Source organism: Gracilinanus agilis, chromosome 3, assembly GCF_016433145.1.
Source record: "Gracilinanus agilis isolate LMUSP501 chromosome 3, AgileGrace, whole genome shotgun sequence".
Classification (NCBI taxonomy): domain Eukaryota; kingdom Metazoa; phylum Chordata; class Mammalia; order Didelphimorphia; family Didelphidae; genus Gracilinanus; species Gracilinanus agilis.
This window is the reverse complement of record NC_058132.1, coordinates 503,572,908-503,594,549: the sequence shown is the minus strand read 5'-3', so window position 1 is coordinate 503,594,549 and position 21,642 is coordinate 503,572,908. Positions and strand designations below refer to the sequence as shown.

Genomic DNA, 21,642 nt, shown 5'->3' with positions numbered 1-21,642 from the left:
ACCCACATAGCTACTAAGTATGAGAGGCAAGATTTGAACCTAAGGCTTCATGATTCCAAGTCCAACATTCTATCCACCATTCCACTGCTGCTACTCATGAGCAAAGTTATGAAGATAGAAAACCACGGGACATTTTGAGAGCTCAGGTTGACTTAAGCTGGTATGGTTAAAGAAAGTAGGGGGAAATCTGTCTGGAAAGGTACTTTAGGATGTGGTCAAACGCTGAATAGACAATGAGGAATCTTTGATGTTTTTTAAGCAAGAGCGTAATATGGTCAGAATTATCTAATAATAAGATTATTCTGGATATGATATATAGAATGAGCTGGTGGAGAGGCAGACTCGTTAGAAAGCTAATGCAATAATCTAAAAGAAAAGTAAAGACAGCTTTGACTAAGGTGAGGACAGTGGGAATGGAAAGGATGAGATGGATATGAGAGACACAGCAGAAATATAACAAAATGAACTTGAAAATTTTGTTTTGGTTTTGGTTTGGGAGGTATAAAGCATGTGTAAGAGGGAGAATCAAAACTAAACCCAGTATGGGTGACTAAGATGGTGGCATCCCTAACAGATGAGGGAAGTTGGAAGGAAGTGAAGAATGGGGGATTGGGTAAGACGATGAATTCGATTTTGGACATGTTGACTTTGAGGTGCTGACAGAATGTCCAGATGAAATCCATCAGGCATTTGGAAATGGGCATCTGGAGTTTAGAAGTCAGAGCTGGAGATAATGGAGTTGGGAGTCAATTATGTAAAAGGAAATATTGACACTATGGGAATCAATGAGGTCATCGATGAAGAAAGTGCAGGAATTAAAGAGATTCCAAGGACATAACTCTGGCTAATGCTCACGTTAGGAACTGTCCGAGGAAATAGGGCCAAGAGAAGAGAACAGACTGTATTGAGGACCCAATTGAGATTAGATAATATGAATTCATTGTAGACCTAATCAACTCCATTTTGTGACTTTTACATGCCTAATGCAGAAGAAGTAATTGATGGAGGCTCTCCAAACTTAAGGAGACATAGCAGAATGGAGAGGGAGCAAAGGATTACAGGATTCTCTGAAGAACATGGTGGCAATTGCCAACAATGAAGCCCACACTAGTTTTTGAGGTTGGAGAAATGAGAAAAGGATAATTGATTCAGACGAACAAAGGGTCTGAAAGTAAAGATGGAAATGAAGAGGTTTTAGTTACAGAAATAGAGGTGAGGTGGAAGGATAGAAAGTTGCCATCAGAGCTGAGGAATTCAAGGTCTGAAAAGTCAGAAGTAGAAGAGTTGTTACTGCTAAAAAGGTTCAAAGTGTGCCCATGACCATAGATGACCAGATTAAAGTCTAGAATAGAGTTGAGGAGACTGAAGAACTAGTAATATCATCAAATGGAGATCCCCAGGGGTGGTATGATATTGGAGAAAGAGCACTGACTATGGAGAACTTGATTACTTACTTTTTTTTAAATGACCCTTACCTTTGGTCTTAGAATCAATACTGTGTTTTGGTTCCAAGACAGAAGAGCAATAAGGGTTAGGCTATAGGGAGTAAGTGACTTAAGATCTCACCACTGGGAAGACCTCCTGTCTCTAGGACTGGGTCTCAATCCACTGAGCCACCTAGCTATCCCCTTGAGTACTTAATCTTAGGAAATTTTCTCCCCTTCTCTATAAACTTAAGGGGGTTGGGTCCCCCAAATTCCCTTTCTAACTCTAAATCCTATGAAGCCACTTAGAATGAGAATGGGGTAGAGGGGAATGATAGGATGAATAAGAATATCAAATAGATGGGTTCCCCAAATTCCCTTTCTAACTCTAAATCCTATGAAGCCAGTAAGAATTAGAATGGGGGCAGAAGGGAATGATAGGCTAAACAAGGATACTGAATAGATGGGTCCTCTAAAATCTCTAACTCTAAATACTTTGAAACCACTAAGAATTTAACTGAGAGAATGATATAATTTAAAAAAGAACACTAACTAAATCAGTGATTCCCAAAGTGGGCACCACCACCCCCTGGTGGGTGCTGCAGCGATCCAGGAAGGCGGTGATGGCCACAGGTACATTTGGGGGTGGTGAATAACTGTAAGGGGACAGTGATAGTATATGACAGGGGGAGCTAAGTAATATTTTTTCTGGAAAGTAGGCAGTAGGCCAAAAAAGTTTGGGAACCACTGAACTAAATTATCTCAATGGTACCTACCAACTTGATAATAAATAAATATTAGAAAATTCTTTGGGGATTGGGTGATTTTTAGTTTCATATGCCCATGAAAGTCAGCCACACAAGATATCTGGTTAGAGAGCTGACTTCAAAGCCATGAAGACTTACCTGGGTTCAAGTACCAACAATGACACGATACTGGCTGTATGATATTGGGAATAGCTACTCAGTCTATCAGTTTTAGAACAAAACTCTAAGACTGTTAAATTGCAGACAATGAGCCGATGTGCATTGGTAGAGGGAGTTTCCACATGGAAGGTCTTTATATCAAAGAAAGCAGAGGTGTCTGATCCCCTATTTCTCTGCCTACCACTTAGCACCCAATGTCCCCTGGCATAGGGAAGTCTGACTACCCCCTTTCCAATACAGATCTGTACTTTCCCTTCAAGTTTATACTCTTAGAGAATTACCTGGGGCACTGAAAAGTAAAAGGGTTTGCCTAGGGTCATAAAGACAGTAGGTATATGTCAGAACCCAGGACATCAGTCAGGCTGCTTCTTTATTACTGATTATTATCATTGCTAATAAGAAAGGTATACCAGTAAGCCTTGCAAATCAGGGAGGTTGAGGCTAGTGGATCGCTTGAGTTTAGGGGTTCTGAGCTGCTGTAAGAATGCTACTGATCAGGTATCAGCAATAATTTCATCACTAAAAGAGGGAATCCCTTGACCTAAAGAGTCTGCATAAGGAGGAGCAAACCAATCGAGCTTGGGAAAATGGAATAAGTTAAAGCTTCTGAACTTATCAGCACTGAAATTGGCCATGGATGACCACTGCACTTCCATCCAGAGTGAAACAGGGAAACCTAGTTTTAATAATAATAACAGCAGTATTGCACAGTGGATAGAGCTGATCTCAGAGCCAAGAAGACATAGGTTCAATTCCTGCTTTTGACACTCATTGCCTGCTTCACCCTGTACACATCACTTACTTTTAACATCTCAGTGCTCTAGGAAATTCTGTAAAACTTTAAATTGCAGAGAAAACACTACTAGTATCTCCACTGGGAGAGGGAGTTTCCTCATCCAGGAGTTTTCTCTCTAACAAAGAAACCAAAGCTTCAGCACCTACCCAGGACTGCTAGACATGACCTTTACACAGAGCTTTAAGATTTACAAAGCACTTTCCTCTCCAAAAGGCTGTGAGGTAGTAGGCTAGGCTTTATTATTCCCAATTTATAGATAAAGGAGATTTTTTTTAAACCCTCTGATAGAAAAGGTAGAGAATTATCTCAATTCTTTCTGCACACAAAAGAAAAGCTTCTCACAATAGCTCTGAAAACATTTTTTTAATAAGACATTTCAATAGAATAGTTACTAAAGCTAGAAAATTCAGTATTTCATGGACTTGAATGAATGTCAGATTAACAACGTAAACAAAATTTATTTAGAATATTTAAAGCCATTTTCCCATCCCTGGGACACAGATACCCCTAACAATGCAAACTAAGGATATATGTTTACAAGTAAAGTGCAGCACAATGGATAAAGTGCAGGGCCTGGACACAGGAAAACTCCTCTTCGTGAGTTCAAAATTTGGCCTCAGACACTTACTAGCTATGTGACCCTGGGCAAGCCACTTAATCTTCTTTAACCCAGTTTCTTCATCTAGAAAATTGACTGGAAAAGGAAGAGGCAAACCACTCCAATATTTTTGCCAAGAAAATCCCAAATAGGGTCATGAAAAATCTGACAACTGAAAAATGACTGTCCATCAAGAGTTAATAAAACAGTTTTCTTGTCCTAATATATTTTGGATCATAGTGAAAATACTGGTAGACGAGGTGGAGACAAACCACTGGCCTAGTTTCTCAATGCCTTTGTGACCCTGTGCAAGTCACATTTCTTCCCTTAAACTTGAGGAAATCGAGGCAATTGCACGGACTACTTTACAAAGTTGTTGCAAGGAAAGTATTTTATAAGCTGTCAAGGCCTGCATAATTGCAATTATTTCTACAATGTAATGAGTTAGACTTGGAATCAAGAAGACCTGAGTTAGAATTCTGCCTCAAATATTCACTAAGACTGTGACACTGGGATAAGTGACTTAGTAACTTGGAACACCTCAGTTTCCTTATCTGTAAAATGGATGCAATAGCATTATCTGCCTCAAAAGGTCCCCCCAAATCTTCAAGAACTATATGAATATTAGCTATTATTACTACTACTATTATTATTGCCATGACTTTTCCAAATAGAGTTAAGACCTAACTCTGAGTTTTAACAGGATACTGGAAATCTCCAAATTTAGAAAATTAAACTTGATAGATATATCTACACTCTCCATTTTTTGATTAAGCAAGATTTTCTGAGTTCCCACAACTGAATCCTACAATGTCCAAAGCACCAGGGACCTCAGATGGCATTTAGTCAAAGCCTCTCTCAATGCAAGAATCCTGTCTACAAAGTCCATGACCATGGATCACCTGCCTTCAGACCACATCCAGGGACAGAAAACTCAGCTCTTCCATTTTTGAGTCAGCATTGAAAAGTTTTTCGAGTCAAAAACTGCCTCTCTGTGGTTTTAGTCCATTTTCTCTTAATTCTACCCTCCAAGGTTAAGCAGAGCAAGTTAATTCTTCCTGGAGATTAGATATCATTTGGAAATAAGAACTAATAAGGTCCCTCTTATCCTAAATATCCTAAATGTTAAGCTAAAGCAACTAGGTGATAGATACAGTGGAGAGAACACTGGGCTTGAAATAAGAAAGGCTTCCATTCATGAGTTCAAATTCAGCCTCCAGACACTTACTAGCTGTAGGACCCAGGACAAGTCACTTAACCCCATTGACCTCAGTTTCCTCATCTATAAAATGATCTGGAGAAGGAAATGACAAACCACTCCAGTACCTTTGCCAAGAAAACCCCAAATGGGGTCATAAAGAGTCAGACAAAACTAAAAAATGATTGTATGAAAGAAAACGTGAATTCAGGTCACTGCATCAATGTTTGTATAAAAAATTCCTATAGGCATAGAGCCACAATTCAGATTTCTATAGAATGCTCTTTTTAATCATAGTAGGACGAGAGAAAGACTCCTTTAGCAATTCCTTTCTTTCCAAATGTTTTTCCACATTTCAACTACAGGCTGAAAAAACTTTTCTGTGGAAAAGGAACTGTTTCCCTTTTCATAAATCCTAGGAAATACTCTTTGGTACATTACAGAATACAGCTCTTCAAGGACAAATTACATTCTTTGGCTAGAGCTTAGGTGGCATTATCTTGGCAATCAACAGCTGCTGAATTATGGTAATTTGTATAGTCATTTGCCAGGCCACTAAAGACAGCGCAACAATGGAAATACACAGAAACATGAAACTGCAACTCTCAGTTTAAAACCTACACCATAAATAAAAAAGGCATTTCAGGAAGGGAACAATGGGGCCACTTAAAAATTCATGTCATCTTACTTCAAAATGAGCTAATTTACAATATATTGGCTCTCTTTGTTCTCAACTTCTCCACTAAATTAAGTGACTCTAATACCAACAAAAAGTTACTCAGAGAACTTGTGAATTTAATGATGACAATAGGAGTAAAGGAAGGGAATAAACCTTCCTTACTATATAAAAGACAATGTACACTTTACAAATATCTTAGTTGATATTCCTGACAACTCTGAGAAGTAGGTGCTCTTATTTTCCCCATTCTACAGTTGAGGAAACTGAGGCAGACAGAGGATGTGACTTATTTTCAGGGTTATACAACTATTAAGTGTCTGGATTGGAACTCTGTGATTGGAATTCAGATCTTCCTGACTTGCTGCCCAGCACTCTATCCACTTTACCATCTAGCTGACTCTCTAATAATGCTAATAAGCAATAATAATAGAATTTATATAACACTTTGCAAAATACATATGCACATAGACAAATTTTATAAATACATATATAAAATCTTATTTGCAAATGCTTACATTGTTTGATTTAAGAATTCCTAGGTGAAGTGATTTGACGTTAGCATTAAAAAAAAAAGAATTTCATTTAATAAAAAATTATTTTAAAAGAAGTTTCTGGGGACAGCTAGATGGAGATGGATCATCAGTGGGTAGAGAGCCAGGTCTAAAGACAGTAGGTCCTAGGTTCAAATCTGGCCTCAGACACTTCCCAGCAGTATGAACCTGGGCAAGTCACTTAACCCCCATTGCCTAGCCCTTACCACTCTTCTGCCTTGGAACCAATACACAACATTGTTGGAAAGTAAGGTTTTTAAAAAAAAAGTTTCCAAAAATGTCCTGAATGTATTTGCTTCTTGCTGAGATTAGGGCAAAATAAGAAAGCAGATAATTCTGAACACAAGCTTCTGTCTGTCTTGTTGAATTTAATTTGTTGGCGTTAAAAGAACTTGTGGTTTTCCATTTTTTTATTATCTTAGGTATTTTCACTTTTAGGACCAATATTTCAAATATATATTCATATTTATATAGATTTCTATACATATATATCTGTGTGGCAATGTGCCAATGTGTGTACATACACATATCTTGTATTTTTCTTCAGATACATATCCAAAAAATTTTGTCTTTTTTTTTAATTTTCTAACTTTTATCTTTTTTATTTAATTAATTAGTTTGGGATATTTTCCCATGGTTCCATGATTCATGTTCTTTCCCTCCCCTCCTCTTTTCCCCCTCCTGGAGCTGGCAAGCAATTCTACTGGATTATATATGTATCATTGTGCAAAACCTATTTCCCTATTATTATTATTTGCAATAGAGTGATCATTTAAAGTTAACACATTTTTGTCTTTCAATACTATCGTGTGTGAGGCATCTAGGTAGCTCAGTGGATCAAATGCTAGATCTGGCGTCAGGAAGACCTCAGACACTTAATAGCTGTGTGACTGTGGACAGGTTACTTAACCTTGTCTACCTTGGTTTCCTCATCTGTCAAATGAGCTGGAGAAGGAAATGGCCCATTTTTTCCATTCAAGACTAACTTCGTTCATGTTTTCAAGCAGGTAAGATATGAAGACCCTCTACTTAAACCTCCCTCTTCTCCAGAAGATTCTCCAGAAGGGTCATGTAGCCCAAAATTCCAAGAGAAAATTCAATCACCTGGGTTTGCATGATCCTCTCTAAATCTCCTCTTTTTACATTGTAAATACCTCTAGGAGGGAAAACCCACCAAGTCACTAACACTTTACTGTGAATTCCTTTATTAGATTACTTTTCTCCAGGACAGGAAGAGCACTAAGCAAAATAAAAACTGGGAAGAGGAAGGGGAGGGAGAACATAAAATGAGAAAAGTGAGGAGACAAAGAAAATGAAATTTTCCTACTTCTCAATTCATCATTGGATCTTAGACTAAAGAGTTTTACAATAGTAGCCACTCATATTACAGAATGGGAAACTGAGGCCTAGGGAGATTAAGTAATTGGTTCATGGCTATATAAAGCAGAACTAGCCATACAAGAAGCTTAGATTCAAAGGTTTACCCACTACACTATTTTGTCCCTCTTAAACAACAGATTATAGGCTCAAGAGATGAATAGGAACTTAGAAATCAACAACAGTTTTTGCTTTGCTCATAAAGAAACTAAAACTCAGACATTTTAAGAGATTTGCCCCAAATCACACAAGTAGTAAGGAGGAGAACCCAGTCTTGGATTCACTTTTGATTCCAAATTCAATGTTTATTCTACTACAGGACCTAGGCCTAACCCTACTTTCAGAAAAATTCTTAAAAAAGACCAAGAGAAAAACAAATCTGCTCTCTAGAAATTCCAGACTAGATTAAGTTCCTCAGGATGTCCCCAAGCTTGATATGTATTTTAAGCACCCTCAAAACTTTGAAATTTCAAGTTCGACTTATAATTAATATACGTGAACTATCGAGCCACATTCCCTAGGATTTTTTTTAAGTCACTATATCAGTTTAGAATTCCTGAAGCTTATTCTAAAAACAACATGGAAACGGCAAAAGTATGTGAAGAAAGCCTCCTCACCACACGCACATATATTTATATATTATGAGATAAAATATATCCAAACTACCCAATGAAGTAAAAGGGATATGAATTCCGAAGAATTGCTTTTCACAAAACACAAATGCTATTTCAGATTACAAAATTTCAAAACCATCTGGGATCTTTATCTCAGCATACAGGGAGGTTTCACATAGACACCCCCAACCAAAAGCATCTGCTCAAGGGTTTCTCAGACAAAGGACTTGGATACAGACATTTTATTTATATAGTGAACCATAGCCACTTTGAGAGTTCACAATCTCAGAAGATTATAAATAAATAAAAGCCTGAATCCTTGCATGCTGAAGAGTATTAACAATCCTGGCTTATTCTCTCTCCAGAGAAACACTTGGTCACAGTCACTGGCAACTCGTTTCTGGTATTTTTCCCCTTCTCCATATAATGAAGAGAGTGGATGGGCTTGTCTTTAGTCAAATGGGTGAAGCAGGTGAAGCTTGCCAGTCAATAAACATTTATTGAGCATCTGCTCTGTGCCAGCAACCATGCTAAGTCCTAGGGATCTAAGGAAAGGCAGAAGATAGACCCTGTCCTCAAAGAATGGGTTGCCCAGTGGATAGAGTGCTGGGCTTGGACTCATCTTCCTGAATTCAAATTTGGCCTCAGACATTGACTAGCAGCTGTGTGACTCTGGACAAGCCACTTAACCCTGTTGGCCTCAGTTCCTCATCTCTAAAATGAGCTGGAGAAGAAAAGGGCAGACTACACTGATATCTTTGCCAAGAAAACCTCAAATGGGGTCATGAAGAGTCCGACAGGACAAAAAAAATTTACTGAACAAAAATAACAAAAATTCTCATCCCCTCTTAATTCCAGTGCTTTCCATTTTTTAATTATTTCATGTTTAGGCTGTATACAGTTTGTCTTGTATATATTTGTGTGTAATGTTGTCTTCATCCATTAGATTGTAAATTACTTGAGAGAGGGACTGACTGTCTTTTGCCTCTCTTTAAAAACCCAGTGCTTATCGATCAGGCCATAGCATTGTTGGGTTTGTACCCCAAAGAGATCAAAGATAAACAGACTTGTACAAAAATATTTATAGCTGCCCTTTTTGTGGTGGCAAATAACTGGAAAAGGAGGGTATGTCCTTCAATTGGGGAATGGCTGAACAAATTGTGGTACATGCGGGTGATGGAATACTATTGTGCTAAAAGGAATAATAAACTGGAGGAATTCCAGGCGAACTGGAGAGACCTCCAGGAATTGATGCAGAGCGAAAGGAGCAGAGCCAGAAGAACATTGTACACCGAGACGGATACACTATGGTACACTCAAATGTAATGGACTTCTGTACTAGCAGCAATGCAATGACCCAGGACAATTCTGAGGGATTTATGGGAAAAACCACTACCCACATTCAGAGGAAGAACTACAGGAGTGGAAACACAGAAGAAAAACAACTGCTTGAACACATGGGTTGAGGCGGACATGTTTGAGGATGTAGACTTGAAACTACCACACGAATACAACTATCAATAATATGGAAATAAGTCTTGATTGATCGCACATGTTAAAACCAGTGGAAATGTGCATTGGCTATGGAGAGGGGGGGGGAGGTGAAGGGGAAAGTAAGAACATGAATCATGTAATCATGGATAACTTTTCTAAAAAAATAAAAATTATTAAAATAAAATAAAATAAAAACCCAGTGCTTAGCACATAGTAGGTACTTAACAGATGTTTATGGTGTCTCTCTAAAGTCAAAGTGAAAGTCATATTCTGTCCTAACAACATGGGAACAGAGCTGGAGAAAAATCCTCTGGATCCACAACAGATTTAAGTTACATAATCTCAAATGGACACTCACAACAGCAAGGGAATCCTTTTACAATTTTACAATGACAGAGAATTTACAGTTCTTTAATTAATTCAGTATCCCACTCACCGTAGGAGCTTTTCCAAATCTTTTCATCCCTCTTAAAATTTACCACACTTCTTCTCCCTCTCTCTTATCTTCTCACATAAGAACCTTACTTCATCGGTCAATGAAAAGATTGAGGACATTCCCTGAGAGCTCCCTCTTCTCTCCTCTACATTTCATATTATCAAGATGCCTTCTGCCATTATCTCCTCTTTTCCTCTCACATTTAAGGGTGACCCTTTTCTCTTTGCCAAGGCAAACCCCTCAACCTTCATAAGTGAACCCCATTCCATCCTTTTTTTAGCTTAATTGATAATTACATTTATTAATATTACATAGGAGAACCCTTCTGTTGACAAATCCAAACCCTATCAAAATTTCCCTCTAAATGATCCATTCCATCCTTTCTCCCCATTACTTTTTCCATTCCATCACTATCTTCAGTCTCTCCTTATCTATTGGCTGCTTCCTTACTGCCAAGAAATATAACTATCTCCTCCATCCTCAAAAAATCTTCCCTTAATCCATTCATTCCCCCCAGTTCATCTGCTGCTTTTTGAGGCTAAACTCTTGGAGAATGCCATCTACAAATGGTGCCTCTTTCATTTCCTTTCTTCTCCCTCTATTTCTTAACTCTCCAGAGTATACTTCCGACCTTATCATTCAATCAAAACTGGGGTTTCCAAAGTTACTAATGATCTTTTTTTTTTTTTAATTTTTTTAACCCCTTACCTTCTGCTTGGAATATTGGCTCCAAGGCAGAAGAGTGGTAAGGGCTAGGCAATGGGGGTCAAGTGAACTAATGATCTTTTAATTGCCAAAATGAATGACCTTTTTTAAAAAAAAATCTTGTGGGGGCAGCTGGGTAGCTCAGTGGAATGAGAGCCAGGCCTAGAGACAGGAGGTCCTAGGTTCAAATCTGACCTCAGACACTTCTCAGCTGTGTGACTCTGGGCAAGTCACTTGACCCCCATTGCCTACCCTTACCACTCTTCTGCCTTGGAGCCAATACACAGTATTGACTCCAAGATGGAAGGTAAGGGTTTAAAAAAAAATCTTGTCTTAGAATTGATACTAAATATAGGTTCCAAAGCAGAATAGTATGAGCAAGATAATTGGGATTAAACGATTTGCCTGGAGTCACACAGCTAAGAAGTACCTGCGGCCAGATTTGAACCCAAGTCTTTCTGATTCCAGGCTTGGCTCTCAATCCCCTCAAACACCAAGCTACCCCATGAATGGCTTGTTCTTAATCCCTATTCTTTTTGGCCTCTCTATAGCCTCTGACATCCTCCTCTCCTTACTACTTTTTTCTCTCTAGGTTTTGATGACTCTACTCTACCTCTCTAATCACTCCTTCTTGGTCTCCTTCATTGGATCTTCATTCAGGTAAAAATCACTAATCATAGGTTTCCCTTTATGCTTTCTTGTCTTCTCCCTTTTTTCTATTTTTCTTGATCTAATCAGTTCCCATGGATTAAATTATCCATTCTATGGCAGTGATTGCCAAATCTATTTGTCCAACTTAGCATCTTGGCTTAGTTCCATTCACTCCAAATCTAGTACCCATTCCAATCCACCATTTTTTAAAAAGTGCAGGTAAAGAGAACTGGAGACCTCAAATCTAGAGGACAGAGGCAAAAAAAATTTTAAAGTCTTATGTGCTGGGGGCAGCTAGGTAGCTCAGTGGATTGAGAGTCAAGCCTAGAGATGGGAGGTCCTAGGTTCAAATCTGGCCTCCGACACTTCCTAGGTGTGTGACCCTGGGCAAGTCACTTAACCCCCACTGCCTAGCCCTTACCACTTCTCTGCCTTGGAACCAATAAACAATATTGATTCTAAAACAGAAGGTAAGAATTTAAAAAAAAACAAAACTGACAACAACAAAGAAAATACACCTTTTGAATACATACCTATGATGGAATCCCTCCTGAATACATCTCTATCAAAAATGTAAAAGGACAGGTGCCGAAAACTCCGAGGAATTTCACAGTAAAAATCTTCTCCATAAAAGGGACTAGGAAAAAATAATAAAATAAACACCATTATAATACATACGTCCCAAGTACTTAATATCAATACTAAAAATAATTAATATACATTATGAATATATTAAGTATAGAGAAATGTTATGGGCACCAAATATATAAATAGGAAATATATATTATTTAAGATGTAAATAATATATAAACACAGGAAAGCTATTAAAGTCATATTTGAGCAACTATCTAAAACATGTACCTTGTTCTTGATAGGACTTAATTTACATTTCTGAATTCAGTAAAACTTTATTATTGACAGGTACTTAATTTACATTTCTGAATCCATTAAATCTACAAAAGTGGCAAGATGGCAGGCACAGTGACTAGAGTGCTGGGCCTGGAGTCCAAAAGACCTGAGTTCAAATCCAATTTTAGATACTGACTAGCTGAGGGACCTTGGGCAAGTCACTTAACCTATCAGCCTCAGTTTCTTCAACTATAAAATGAACATAAAAATAGTAGCTATCTTAGAGAGTCATGAGTATCAAATGAGATAATATTTGTAAAGTACTTAGCATGGTACCTGGCATAGAGTCAGCACCTATTAGACCTTCAGGCCCTTGCTTATTTATTACTTTATACAAAATATGAAAGACACGCAGATCCTGAAAGATTCCCCCAGAGTTTGCTTCCATTGCTTTAACCTCAATATTGTATGACTTCCGTGTCCTTAAGTGTGACGTGAATGAATGCATTTGTACTACCACATTTGTTCTCACTGGGGCTGCAAGAAGATCAAATGCTAAACACGGATAGAATTGCTGATTCCAAAGCTTTCTAAAATATTCATTCACATTTTTGGGGTTGGGGAGGGAGAAGGGATTTCTTTGGGGTGTTCAGCCTCACATATTTCAGATAGAAATAAAGCAAAACATTTCAAGTATATGTCACTAATCCCTGACATTCTTCTTGTTTCCCTATTATTCTATTTAAACACTCATCCACATTATTTTTCCTAGAAGAGGTTTCTCTCTCCTGTCCCAGATGATCGCCCCCATGAGAAAGCCTCCCACCCTTTAGAGATATCTATCCAAGGATGAGTCAACCCAACAAATGCAGCAAACACTGCAGATATAAACTTAAAAATAAACCCCTATTTCTAATGAATCAGCTGAAAGCCAGCAAGTCCTCAGCTTACATAAACCTTATTGTTCTGGCCAAGCACAAGATTATGGTTGTAAAATCCCTCCTCAAAAAGAAACAGATGGGATAGCTGGGTGGCTCAGTGGATAGAGATGGAAGGTCCTGGGTTCAAATCTGACCTCAGACACTTCCTAGCTGTGTGACTCCAGGCAAGTCAATTAAACTCAATTATCTAGCCCTTATTGCTTTTCTGCCTTTTAACCAATAGTTAATATTGACTCTAAGATGGAAGGTAAGAGTTAAAAAAAAAAGACATAGAAAATATGTATATAAAGCTCTGGCCCAACATTAAATACTTATGAAATCTATCCACTACTTTCAAGAGAGGACAAATATGTACCTAAGAGATAATTTTTTTTTTTATTTTAAACCCTTAACTTCTGTGCATTGATTTTATAGGTGGAAGAGTGGCAAGGGTAGGCAATGGGGGTCAAGTGACTTGCCCAGGGTCACACAGCTGGGAAGTGTCTGAGGCCGGACCTGAACCCAGGACCTCCTGTCTCTAGGCCTGGCTCTCAATCCCCTGAGCTACCCAGCTGCCCTCCTAAGAGATAATTTTATTCGCTGTAGATACATGGGACAGGTAAAAATCTAGAAATAACCCTCCTCCAAGTGTGCAAAGTAGAAAAAAGTATTTTCCCCTCTTCTTTAAGACAGTGGTTGTTGTTTATTCAGCCTTTTTCATTCATGTCTGACTCTTTGTGACCCCTTTTGATGTTTTCTTTGGCAAAGATATTGGAGTGATTTGCCATTTTCTTCTCCAGCTCATTTTGTAGAGGAGGAAACTGAGGCAAACAGGGTTAAGTGAGTGGTCCAGGGTCATACAGCTACTAAGTGTCTGAGGTGAGATTTGAATTCATGAAGATGAATCTTCCTGACCCCAGATCCAGCACTCTATCCACTGTACTACATAGCTGCCCATTGAAGATGGAGGACCAGATTCAAATCTCATCTCTGTTTCACTTAATCTCATCAGTTTCCATGGATTCAATAATCATGTCACTTAACCTGTTTGGGCCTCCTTTTCTTTTCCTGAAAACAAGAGATCTAAACTAAATGACATATATAGTACTATCCAGTTCTAAATACCATGATTCTTGACCCTACCAATTGAATTCTTTGCCTAGTTTCTCCTTCAGGAGGAGGTGGCCTCCTTCAAGGCTGCAAGAAGGCTTTCTCAGTTCTCCTCAATACCAAAGCTAATCCATTCCTTTTGAAATTGCCTCCAATTTACAAAAGCTTTTATGTGCCTAATTAATCATATGTAGTCTCCTCCACAGTGAGAATGTGAGAGCTTTATGAAGGCAGGGGCTAGTTTTGCCTTTTGGTATCTCCATGTAAAGGATAGATATCTTCCAAGGAGACTAGAATCCTAATACCCAACTTTTTTAGTCATGAAATTCTAAGAGAATATGAAATCTCTTCAGACTTAATTAATTAAGAATGCATGACTCTTTGAATGGAATCTAAAGTGTACTTTTGTTTAGAAAACCCATTTCCTGGTATGCCCTTTGACCCAGCAATATCACTACTAGGTTTGTATCCCAAAGAGATTTTTTTTTTAAACCCTTGTACTTCGGTGTATTGTCTCATAGGTAGAAGAGTGGTAAGGGTGGGCAATGGGGGTCAAGTGACTTGCCCAGGGTCACACAGCTGGGAAGTGGCTGAGGCCGGGTTTGAACCTAGGACCTCCTGTCTCTAGGCCTGACTCTCACTCCACTGAGCTACCCAGCTGCCCCTCAAAGAGATTTTTTTTTTATATGGGAAAGGATCTGTTTATACAAAAATATTTATAGCATCACATTTTGTGGTGGCAAAAAATTGGAAAATGAGGGGTGCCTCTCAATTGGGGAATGGCTGAATATCTTGTTCTAAAAGGAATGATGAATTGATGGATTTCTATAAGAACTGGAAAGAACTGATTTGAAGCAAAATAAGCAGAACCAGGAGAACATTGTACACAGTAACTGAAACATTATGGGACAATCAAATGTAATGGATACTACTACTAATCCAGGATAATTTTGAGGGACTTATAAGAAAGAATGTTATTCACAGCTAGAAAAGAACTGTGGGAGAAGAAATCCAGAAGAAAACATATGATTTATCACTGGTTTATTTGAGCATGTGATTTGGGATTTTGATTTTAAAAGATGTCTATTACAAAAATGAATAAGATAATAGTTTTTTTACTTATCGACTCTAGGAAGGGCAAGGGAAGAAAAGAGAGAGATAACATGAATCATGTAAACATGGAAAAAAATTTTTAAAGAAAATTTAAAATTAAAAAAAAGAAAACTCATTTCTTTAGGGAGAATAAAATGATGACATGTACAAGATATGAAGGCTGACCCAGAACAATTATTTTTTCCATTTAGAAAAATCAATTTACTTTCTATAAAAAACAAACAAATGAAGAACTCCAAAGGTTGTATCAAAGGAATATAAGCTCTGGCAGGTTTTGTAAAGCTAGAAAGGCTTCAAATACAGACCCACAAGGAACTATGTATGGTCTGTGATAACAGTGTCTCCTAACAACCTGAGATTGAGATGAGGAAACTGAGATTCATGGAGATTAAGCAATTTGTTCAAGGTTTTACAAGTCACATTTCCTTAGTTAATTTTTAAATAAGAAGATTTACTGTGGGATTAATTCTATGTAAAACATCTCATGAAAAATCCACTGAGTGAGAATTAAATTTATCACTGACTGTACAATAATACATGATATCACTTTGGTTGAGTCATTATGTACCTACTTTCTCCATATTTAAAATCAGGCTCACCAAGGACATTGTGAGACTGTGATAATCCACAATCACACACTTAAAAATCTTTGGAAAAATAGTAACATAGAAGATATTTTTGTTTTTGTTTTGCTAACTCAGAACAAAACAAAAAATAACAAGAAACAATGATTTTTCTAAGTATGAGAATAGGAAAAGGGCAGAAAAAGTCAGTATTTGTAATATTTGAGTTTTTCTTTAAAATAGGGATTATCCAATATAATGCCAACATAATATAGCATTGACATAATTTCTAACATTAAAACTCAGTTTTAATATGTAATCTTTCCCTTCTATAGAAACATGAACATACTTGACTAATGAATATAACAGGCCAATGTTGTAGCAAAATTTCACATTTCACCAAATTTTAGACCTCTCTTGTCCTACATTAAGCAGATAATTTACCCAACGGTGACCTTCAATAGAAAAAAAGAAGAATAGAAAAATGAACTTTCTCAATCATCCAACAAATGCTGGTGATGGTCATTAGAATTCATATTATCATGACAATAATAATTATGGCTGTGGTTTATAAAAACCTCAGTAGTGAATATTCAGGAAACATGCTGGAACAAATTGCTCATTAGATTAATTAGAGAGAATTGAGCCTCATTAATTTTTCCCACTGAGGAAATCTTGTTTTTAACACTATTAACAATAAAACCTTAAGTACTAAGAAATTAGTCCAAGAAGTCCAATGGAAAATTATCAAGAAGGATAAGTAATTCATACTAATATTTAACAACAAACCACAAAAATATTTGTTTGATTATAGGATACAAGAATAGTGTATTTGCTACATTTTATATTGATTTCAACATGGGTGTATGAACTTTCTTATTAGGTATTGCTACAGTACTTTGTCTTCTGCTGAAGTCCTAGCCTGATAATGATCCTGACTTTGAATCAAGTCGGCAAGGCTCAAAGTAAGTAACTAGTGATGAGATAATATTTGTAAAAAATCACTTAGCACAGTGCCTGGCACATAGTAAACATTATATAAATGTTAGTTATTATTATTATTAGTACCACTACTGTACATCTTTATCTTAAGATGAACTTAATTAAGTTAGATGGCTGGCCACCAGGTGATAATATTTTTTTTAAGTAGTATCAGCTTCAGATTACCAACTAAGGAACAGAGAATTTTAAATCCATGTTAGCAGAAGGAATATTCACATCCAAGGTGTATTCACATCTATTAAAAAAATAAGTTCTTAAAATATAAATTTTTAAAGAAATGTGCATTGATTTAAAAATATTAATTCTCAACCATCACCCTTCTGGTGCTTCATTAAGAAGTAAAAATGAGATTTTTTTTCTTGAAGGAGTATAAGCTATGAAGGGTTTTACAAAGCTAGAAAGATTTCAAATACTGACCCAGCAACAAATTCATATCTATTATTAAAGAATCAACTTACTCAGGTATCAAAAGTTTCACCAATGGTCAATGGAAATTGGTCATTAGAGTGATTAAATGTTTCTACCTCAAGCAAATAAGTGAGAGTGAATAAGATATATTTTAGAAGTGCTGCACCAATAATCACACTTTCCTAATGTGATTTCTGTTCATTACATGTAGGAGTACTCCTACTAAGAAAGTTACAGATCTTCTGAAGTATAAAATTCCTTAATCATATGAAACTTATAAGATTACTTTACAAAAATCTCATTTTATGGCTGATGCAAACTGAAACCTCTACTGCTAGTAGAGAAGTCTGTTATGTTCAATTATACAACAGTGTATGAGTATCAGTGTACAATGTTCTCCTGGATATGCTCCTTTCACTCTGCATCAATTCCTGGAGGTCTTTCCAGTTCACATGGAATTCCTCCAGTTCATTATTCCTTTCAGCACAGTAGTATTCCATCACCAACAGATACCACAATTTGTTCAGCCATTCCCCAAAGGACATTCCCTCATTTTCCAATTTTTTGCCACCACAAAGAGCGCAGCTATAAATATTTTTGTATGAGTCTTTTCCCTTATTATCTCTTTGGGGTATAAACCAAGCACTGGTATGGCTGGATCAAAAGGCAGATAGTCTTTTAAACCCCTTTGGGCATAGTTCCAAATTGCCATCCAGAATGGTTGGATCAATTCACAACTCCACCAGCAATGCATTAATATCCCAATTTTGCCACATCCCTTCCAACATTCACTACTTTCCTTTGTTGTCATGTTAGCTAATCTGCTATGTGTGAGGTGGCACCTCAGAGTTGTTTTGATTTGTATTTCTCTAATTATAAGAGATTTAGAACACTTTCTCATGTGCTTACTGATAGTTTTGATTTCTTTATCTGAAAATTCCCTATTCATGTCCCTTGCCCATTTATCAATTGGGGAATAGTTTGATTTTTTGTACAATTGATTTAGCTCCTTATGAATTTGAGTAATTAGGGCTTTGTCAAGAGAGACTTTATCCCAATTTGTTGATTCCCTTCTAATTTTGGTTGCATTAGTTTTGTTTGTACAAAATCTTTTTAATTTAATGTAATCAAAATTATTTATTTTACATTTTGTAATTTTTTCTAACTCTTGCTTGGTTTTAAAATCTTTCCTTTCCCAAAGATCTGACAAGTATACTATTTCGTGTTCGTCTAATTTACTTATAGTTTCCTTCTTTATATTCAAGTCACTTACCCATTCTGAATTTATCTTGGTGTAGGGTGGGAGATGTTGATAAACCTAATCTCTCCCATATTGTTTTCCAACTTTCCCAGCAGTTTTTGTTAAATAGTGGATGTTTGTCCCCAAATCTGGGCTCTTTGGGTTTACCATAAGACTATCTTGCTGACTTCACTTACCCCAAGTCTATTCCACTGATCCTCCCTTCTGACTCTTAGCCAGTACCATATCGTTTTGATGATCGCTGCTTTATAGTGTAGTTTGATATCTGGTACTGCTAGGCCACCTTCCTTCATAGTTTTTTTTCATTATTTCCCTTGATATTCTTGATCTTTTGTTCTTCCAAATGAACCTTGTTATAGTTTTTTCTAATTCAGAAAAAAGTTTTTTGGTAGTTTGATAAGTATAGCACTAAATAGGTAAATTAGTTTGGGTAGAATGGTCATTTTTATTATATTAGCTCGTCCTACCCATGAGCAATCAATGTTTTTCCAATTGTTTAGATCTAGTTTTAATTGTTTGGAAAATGTTTTGCAGTTGTGTTCAGATAATTCCCGTGTTTGTTTTGGTAGATAGATTCCTAAGTATTTATATTGTCTAGGGTGATTTTAAGTGGTATTTCTCTTTCTACCTCTTGCTGCTGTGATATGTTGGAGATATATAGAAATGCTGATGATTTATGTGCATTTATTTTGTATCCTGCAACTTTGTTAAAGTTGTTGATTATTTCTACTAGCTTTTCAGTTGATTCTCTAGCATTTTTTTAAGTAGACCATCATATCATCTGCAAAGATGATAGCTTGGTTTCTTCATTGCCTATTTTAATACCTTCAATTTCTTTTTCTTCTCTAATTGCTACTACTAGTATTACTAGAAATAAATAAATAAAGTTAAATAATAGAGGTGACAATGGGCATCCTTGTTTCACTCATGATCTTATTGGGAATGCTTCTAATTTATCCCCATTGCATATGCTTGTTGATAGTTTAAGGTATGTACTGTTTATTATTTTTAGGAAAGGCCCTTCTATTTCTATACTTTCTAGTGTTTTCAGTAGGAATGGGTATTGAATTTTGTTAAAAGCCTTTTAAGCATCTATTGAGATAATCATGTGATTTTTTGTTTGTTACCTTGTTGATATGGCCAATTATGTGAATGGTTTTCCTTATATTGAACCATTCCTGCATTTCTGGTATAAATCCCACCTGATCATAATGAATAACCCTCATGATCACTTGCTGGAGTCTTTTTGCTAGTATTCTATTTAAGATTTTTGCATCTATGTTCATTAATGAGATTGGTCTGTAGTTTTCTTTCTCTGTTTTTGATCTACCTGACTTTGTGATCAATACCATATTTGTATCATAAAAGGAATTTGGTAGAACTCCTTCTTTGCTTACTATGTCAAATAATTTGCATAGTATTGTTCTTTGAATGTTTGATGTAATTCAATTGTGAATCTATCTGGTCCTCGGAATTTTTTCTTAGGGAGTTCTTTGATGGTTTGTTCAATTTCTTTTTCTGATATGGGATTATTTAAGTATTCTATTTCTTCTGCTGTTAATCTAGACAATTTATATTTTTGTAAATATTTGTCCATCTTACCTAGGTTGCTATATTTATTGCCATATAATTGGGCAAAATAGTTTTTAATGATTGCCTTAATTTCTTCTTCATTAAAGGTGAGGTCTCCCTTTTCATCTTTGATACTGCTAATTTGGTTTTCTTCTTTCCTTTTTTCTTATTAGATTGACCAGTACTTTGTCAATTTTATTTGTTTTTTCAAAGTACCAGCTTCTGATCTTATTTATTAATTCAATAGTTCTTTTACTTTCTATTTTATCAATTTCTCCTTTAATTTTTATAACCTCTAATTTAGTTTTCATCTGGGGATTTTTAATTTTTCCCTTTCTAGTTTTTTGATTTGCATGCCTAATTCATTGACTTTTGCCCTCCCTAATCTGTTAATATATGCACTCAAGGATATAAATTTCCCCCTAAGTATTGCTTTGGCTGTATCACACAGGTTTTGGTAGTATGTCTCATCATTGTTATTCTCTTCAATGAAATTATTGTTTTTATAATGTTTTTAATTAACTGATTTTGGAGAATCATATTATTCAATTTCCAATTAGTTTTTGATTTGCCTTTCCATATGCCCTTACTAATTACTATTTTTATTGCATTATCATCTAAAAAGGTTGCATTTATTATTTCTCCTCTTTTGCATTTGTTTGCCATATTTCTATGTCCTAGTGCATGGTCAATCTTTAAGAATGTATCATGTGCCACTGAACAGAAAGTGTATTCCTTTTTGTCCCTATTTATTTTTCTCCACATATCTATTAACGCTAATTTTTCTAGGATTTCATTCATCTTTCTTAGCTCTTTCTTATTTATTTTTTGGTTTGATTTATCTAGATCTGATAGGGGAAGGTTCAGGTCTCCTACTAGTATTGTTTTACTATCTATTTCTTCCTTGAGCTCTGCCAGTTTCTCCTTTATAAAGCTGGATGCTATGCCATTTGGTGCATACATGTTAAGTACTGATGTTTCCTCACTGTCTATACTGCCTTTTATCAGGATGTAATTACCTTCACTATCTCTTTTGATCAGATCTATTTTTACTTTGGCTTTGTCAGTTATCAAGATTACAACTCCTGCCTTCTTTTTCTCAGTTGAAGCCCAATAGATTTTGCTCCATCCTTTCACCTTCACCCAGTGTGTGTCTATCTGCCTCATGTGTGTTTCTTGTAGACAACATATGGTAGGTTTTTGGTTTCTAATCCACTCTGCTATTTGTTTCCATTTTATGGGTTCATCCCATTCACATTCAGAGTTATGATTGTTATCTGTGTATTCCCCAATATTTTCAAGTCCTCTCCTAATTCTGCCTTTTCTTCTTTCGCTATTTCCTTTTAAACCAGTGATTTGCTTTTAATCAGTCCCCCTAATTCCCTCCCTTATTTT

The 21,642-nt window shown here is 36.4% G+C and overlaps 1 protein-coding gene across 1 annotated transcript in view; it reads right to left on the bottom strand.

The window, feature by feature from the left end:
* The window catches only part of RASA3 (RAS p21 protein activator 3), a 232,677-nt gene that overhangs the window by 78,816 nt on the left and 132,219 nt on the right, over window positions 1–21,642 (bottom strand). The window contains exon 3 of the mRNA XM_044670496.1: window positions 11,983–12,086. Within this exon, the coding sequence (XP_044526431.1) occupies window positions 11,983–12,086 (104 nt within the window). The remainder of the gene's footprint in view (window positions 1–11,982; window positions 12,087–21,642) is intronic.